Source organism: Chiloscyllium plagiosum, chromosome 13 (genome assembly GCF_004010195.1).
Source record: "Chiloscyllium plagiosum isolate BGI_BamShark_2017 chromosome 13, ASM401019v2, whole genome shotgun sequence".
NCBI classification, from domain to species: Eukaryota; Metazoa; Chordata; class Chondrichthyes; order Orectolobiformes; family Hemiscylliidae; genus Chiloscyllium; species Chiloscyllium plagiosum.
In genome coordinates, this window is record NC_057722.1 from 16788078 (window position 1) to 16794463 (window position 6386).

The 6386-nt window shown below is 44.8% G+C and overlaps 1 protein-coding gene across 3 annotated transcripts in view; it reads right to left on the minus strand.

The window, feature by feature from the left end:
• Positions 1-4061, minus strand: part of epha4b (eph receptor A4b) — a 341474-nt gene extending 337413 nt beyond the window's left edge. For all 3 annotated transcript variants that reach the window (XM_043701928.1, XM_043701927.1, XM_043701926.1), the window contains exon 1: positions 2785-4061. In XM_043701928.1, the coding sequence (XP_043557863.1) occupies positions 2785-2875 (91 nt within the window). In that variant the 5' untranslated portion in view covers positions 2876-4061. The remainder of the gene's footprint in view (positions 1-2784) is intronic.
• Positions 4062-6386: the final 2325 nt, after the last annotated feature.

Below are 6386 nucleotides of genomic sequence, written 5' to 3' on the forward strand. Positions count from 1 at the left end.
TGACAGGTTTGATAATGAATTGTACCAAATTATCTCATCTCAACTAACGTAGCAGTGAGCTGCTAAAACTGGCATCATTTCTCTCTGAAGTCGGGAGGTTTTTTTAAAAAAAGACACTTTTTTAAAAAAAGCTTGCAAACACTACCCAATGATTCCTATTGTATTGGGGGAAAAAAAATCAATGCAAAGCAGCTGGAGTTTGAGTGTGATCCTTCCACAGTTCAACTGCCTCACTCTCCACTCAGTTGCAGAATGACTGCATGAGAGAGGTACAGTATGGGAGGGTGGTTGCCATCTGTGGGATCCAGCACTCGAGTCCATAAGTTATTAGAGGAAAACCACTAGCCAAAACTTATGAAGTTACTACCATCAACCAGTTTGCTACACTTTGGACCCAAAAAAGAATCTAATAATATTTTAGCTGCTATTTAGATTAAAGGGTTAAATGTTAAGTTGGGCCCAGATGTGTTGGAACCTCATTGCAAACATTGTTGGACCCAACATCAGCACTGGGCTTTACTCTTCTGGATATACGGAGTTATGGAATGTCATTGTTGGGAAATGACATCTCTAATGCAGCAGGAGACACTGGAACGGCTAACTCGGTTAAACATAAACCATTCCTAAATATCATTTCCTGTGAAGGCTAACAGAAATATACATCACTTAAGATTAACATGAGGCTGAGGGCACTGCAGCATTGTTTGTGCATATATGATGAACATCAGGTTAGAATCTGCAGACAATTAGTAGCTGACACTTTGGTTCTCGTGGAAACAGGAGGAAGCTTTTCAGCCCACAATAAGGCTGGTCTCAACCTGTGTACAATTGGCTTTTTAGCAGCCTTGGCACTGCACATCGAGCAGGAGAAAGATAAGGGAGTGGAAAGCTGAGCTGATTTCAATGCTGTCTGGTGACCCCTGCTGGAACATGTGGGTATAGAATAGATTTCTTGCTGAACTTAATTGTGATACTCCCCCCTTATTGATAGCAATCAGCTCGTTCAGGGATGTTAGTACACAATGGAGAGGCGGGGGGTCTTGAATCCAGCTCAGGGGTAAGCACATTACCAATGTACCACTTCTCATCTCAAGATGATAGAACATGACCAAACCGCTGGAAAGTAGCATCCCAATAACAGTCACCACGTCAGGTGGGGATACAAAGAGAAAATTAAGTAAATAAGAAACTTGAGGTTCATCACAGGTGCCAGCAGCAGAGTCAGAATCTTTACAGTAAAATGAACTGACTAGTGCAAAGAAAAACAGAGTGGATTTCCTTTCAGAGGACCGATCAGTGCCCCACTACAGTAGGGCTGTTGTCAGTAAAGGGAAGATTTAGACGGCAGGGAGTAGAGGGATATGGACCAAATGAAGGCAGATGGGTCTAATTTAGAATAGCATGGTCGACGCAGCCATGGAGGGCCGAAGGGCCTGTTCCTGTGCTGTACTGGTCTGTTCTGTGTTCAGACTACATGTCTCTAACACCATTGCACCAGCCTTTAAATTTTTTTTAAAATGTCAAAAGTTAAACGTTTCCAAATATATAGGAAAATCTTTAGATGTTACATTTTTCTCGTTTGACAATGGGCGCTGTCTCTTTTCAAAAAAAAAGGGGGTCGGGGGAAAGGGAAATAAGGCCCGGTCGTGTTAAAACTCCTTAATTAAGAAGTTTGCAGAACGGGATTAAACCTTATTTCAAATCAGCAAGTGGCGCAGCCCGAGACGGGGAATACTGCCGCCTTGTGTTTCACTCAGTAGTGGAGAGATAGGGAATGACCGAAAACGAAACATGAAATCCCTACAGCGTGCGGACAGGCCATTCAGCCCATCGGGTCCGCAGCGCGCCTCCGAAGATCTTCCCACCTAGAACCAGCCCCCCTACCCTATCCCTGCATTCCCCACGGCTAATCCACCTAGCCTGCACATCCCTGAACACCATCGGTAATTTAGCATTGGCCAATTCACCTAACCTGCACATCTTTGGTCTGTGGGAGGAAACCCACACAGACACGGGGAGAATGTGCAAACTCCACACAGTTACCCGAGGGTGGAGTCCAACCCGGGTCCCTGGTGCTGTGAGGCAGCAGTGTTAACCACTTAGCCACCGTAACCAAACTTGTGCGCCCTGCCAGGTACAAAATGTGCATCACAAATTAACACTATATTGCCTGAGAAAACACCTCGGATCTGACAAGCAACTTTCAGCGGACGCGTGGCGAAGTAACTCCTCACTTCACTGCATACGTGCAGTAACATCATACACTGGCCCCAATCTACTGATAGAAATCTAAATGCACCTTCGCCACGTAATCGTTAAGACGATTTCAGGTGATGCTGTTAAACAGTGTCTCAACCATGTAGGCAAGTGTGTATTTAGGGAGAGCTGTCCTCAAGGGAAATGACCCAAAGCAAAGTTGCCGCAGATCCTCTCTGTATCCCATCCTCAAGGTTATGTCTTCCCTGCATCTGCTAAACTTCCTGCTCATCAGCAAATTAGTCCGACAGACGAGCTTAATGGTCTGGTTTACGTGTGCCGAGAGGGAAGCGTGAGACAGAGAATTCCGCTTCATAAAGCAACTCGAGCCCAGTGACATCTTACGGGTCATCATTCAAATTCCCTTTCCCTCTCCTTGCAATTCTTTCCAGTCGGGTAGACGTGCAGAAAATGTTCCAGCGATTGGCTGTCTCAACTCATCACAAAGCGTTTCAAATCCCCGAGCGTTAACTTTCTCCCCCCACCCTCTCCGCTACAACGCAATGGTCGCCCCAACATGAAACTTACCCTCGTTGGCCGGGTAAGACCTGGCGGCATCGCAGGCGAGGATGAGGTGGAGTGTGTGCAGCAAGGGGTAAATCCACCGCGGGAGAGCCATCTTAGTCCGCTGGCGTCTGCATTCCCCTCTTTAAAGTTACCGAGCAGGAATAGAGAGAGAGAGAGAGAGACGGGAGCCGAGAACCTGCCAAAGGAAGCAGCAAGTCAACGTCTTCTCTGTCAATCAGGAGCCAGGCAACCAGCTCTGCCTCACTCAGCCACCACCTTAAAGAGGTAGCCCTCCCCCCCCTCTCTCTACCACCTCCTCCTTCTCGCCCCGGCTCTGCTTTAACATCCACGTTAGCGATTCACTGATGTTCACATTGTGAGAAGGTGCACTCAAAGACAGGCAGAGCAATAACTGGCTCCTGTTCGATGAACTCTGTATAATTCTTTGCACTGGCCTTGTTAGCTAAGTGGATGACTTCATGAACCGAAATCCTCAGACCCAATCCCATATCCGCACCGGCTGTTTTATATACATATATATCCTCGCTCGTTAGTGCACACATTTTACGATGATTTCACCAAGGGTTTTTTTTTCAAACGAATCAAATCAGTTTAATTTATTTCACAGATTTAAAGCCACATTTGGAATTTTTTTAAAAATTCTTCGAACATGTTGAGGAAGTGACTTTACGATGTTTGTGTGTTTGTATTCTGTCAGAATGTCGCTTGGGACTAGCTGACAGGTTGTTAAAGAGACATCCTCTAATTTGAACGTAGATTTTTGTTTTGTTTCACATGAGCGTTACTCCCTTAAGAACTACGGCGGCTGCTCTTGTTCTGTGTGTGTCTGGTTCCCCATTTTCACTGACTTGGGACTCTTCGGCTCGAAGCTTCTCTGCGATGTTGAGACCATGAACTTCAGTGTTACTGGCTGGTGACAACCTTTAGATGTTCAACCGTTAAAAAAATACAGAAGCGTTTGTGTTCAAGTCCCGCACTCTTAGCGTGTGTTATGCTACTTAGCTAACAGGAGTTTTATCCAGGGAAATGAATGGATTTGTCATAAAGCACAAAGTAAACGCACTTTTGCCCCCTTCGAATCCTTTAACCCTTCGAATCCTTTAACAACTCTAATTAGGTCTCTAAGAATGACAGTCGGTTCTGTTTAATATTGCATCAAGTGACATTTCGTGTTTAAAATTCCGCTTCACATATTAATGATGCTTTGCCTTTTAAGAAAAAAAATACACACCGAATCATTCGCCCCCAGTTGTGTAATATCTTTTAAAAGTTGTGATAGCCCGCATCCAGCGCCTTACAGTCACAGCAAAACCCTGAGGATGTTGGAAACTGGAAATGATAGCAGAAAGTGCCGAAGAAACTCAGCAAGCCTGACAGCATCTGCGGAGAGAGAGGGGGGGCTACCGGACTCGAAACGATGTTAACTCTTCCCACAGAGCTGCTGAGTTCCTGCACCACTTTCTGCTTTTATTCCAGCATCCGCAGTATTTTGGTTTTTTTTAGGCAATAAATCCTGGGCTGACCTTGAGGTGAATCGACCAAAAACAGCAACCCTCCCCCCCCCCCTGTTTCGGGTCGAAGGGAATGTGATGCGGTCACCTTAAACCAAAGAAAAATAATTCCAAACTAAAGTCATTTCAAATTGATAGAATCTCGCTGTGTTCCTGTTGTATGATTCTATAAACTGAAGAGCTAGAGGATAATTTCTGCTTCTTTACTGAGCTGCACAGTAAATGCTATTAAAACACCCGCTCACAACCTTTATAGCAACACATTCAAGTTCCGGGTATTTACTACATCTTCTGTGCTTGGTGTTTACATTTGTAATTGCAGCTCAAGGTCTTTGGGGGGGGGGGGGTTGGAGGAAGTCAATGGACAGCACGGGTCGTTGAGTCTTAGGTCAACTTGTCATTAGCGGACATGAGGATTGAACCCTTTACACGGGGGAGATACACATTAAGATCCGAGGCGAGTTGACCTACTTCACGAAGATTGTCTTAAAAGCAGTGATTGGGGAATGTTTCGGATCTTTCAGTACACGCTCGTCCTCAACAGCACAGCTTTAATCATTGGGTGCGTCGTATGGCATCGTTTCCTTTTCAAAGTGCTGGGTTTAATTTTGCACGATGCAGCATCATTTTAGTGATTAACACTGCATTGTTACAGAGGGCAGTGGAGCTCTTAAGACTGTCGAGAGATGGAGACGGGATCTCTAAACTCACACTGCTCCAGGGAAAAGGCTGAGCTGAAGTGCTTGGCGTTTGGGATCAATTATGATGTTTCTTTTCTTTTTTTAAAAAAAATGCACAATAAACGGTTGTACTTGGTTCCAGTAATCTGTAATAAAATCTGGATGCAGTAACAAGACTGAGGTAAGGGACAGAAGAGGCAATCTCCATCTGTCCAAAATTGGACTGGACTTCATTCCATTAAGGTAAAAACAATGACTGCAGATGCTGGAAACAAGCTCCTTGGATGCTGCCTGAACTGCTGTGCTCTTCCAGCACCACTAATCCAGAATTCATTCCATTAATGCTAGCTCCATACCAGGGAGGTGGTAGCAGGCTGAGATGTTGGAGCTAATATATGCTGTCCTTTTCTTAGAAGAATCAGTAAAATGATTAACATCTCCGATCACTTTAACAATCCTTTTTTCAGTGCACAGTGATCATGGATCAGCAGTGAATCAAATCTACATGTTACCCTTCCCTCCCCTCATTAACATAATTGAACATCTAGAGGATGCCATTCAGCCACCATGGTTGTGGGCACGATTTGTCAGATCTGTTCAATTAGTCCCACTACTCCGCAATTTTCCCACAGCCCTGTAGATTTTTCCTTTTCAAGTACATACCTAATTATCGTTTTGAAACGCACTGTTGAATCTATTTGCACCATCCATGCATTCCAGTGCATGCACCTAATGAATTAGAGCCCACTCTTTGATGACTTTGTACATCTTTTCAATTACTTCCTTGTGAAGGTATTATTAAATCAATTAGGGGAATGGGGGTACCACTATTCAAGTGGCAATGTGTATTGTCTGAACTGAGGCAGATTATTGGATTAGACAAGGACACATTGTCTACACTGCACCTTTCTTGGTTAGGTGCCCTCATGCATTTCCCAACAGGTAGCAGGTGACGGTTGCAAGTGATTAAATCTTTGATTTTAAACATTTCTTTCCTAAAATTTGACTCACCTATCCTGACCCCAGCTTCAGGATGCTGAACCTATTATCCTTAGATTGGCTTGGCTGAAAGCAACTGACTCACCGCTAACAGACCAAAGATTTCCTTGCTGCGTTATGCAAAGCAATGTATCAAAACATTGGGGTGGTATGGTGGCTCAGTGGTTAGCACTGCTGCCTCACAGCGCCAGGGACCCTTGTTCAATTCCCACCTCAGGCAACTGTCTGTGTGGAGTTTGCACATTCTCCTTGTGTCTGGGGGGGTTTCCTTCGGGTGCTCTGGTTTCCTCCCACAGTCCAAAGATTTGCAGGTCAGGTGAATTGGACATGCTAACTTGCCTGTAGTGTTAGGTGATTAGTCAGGGGTAAATATAGGGGGCTGGGTTTCTCTTCGGAGGGTTGGTGTAGACTT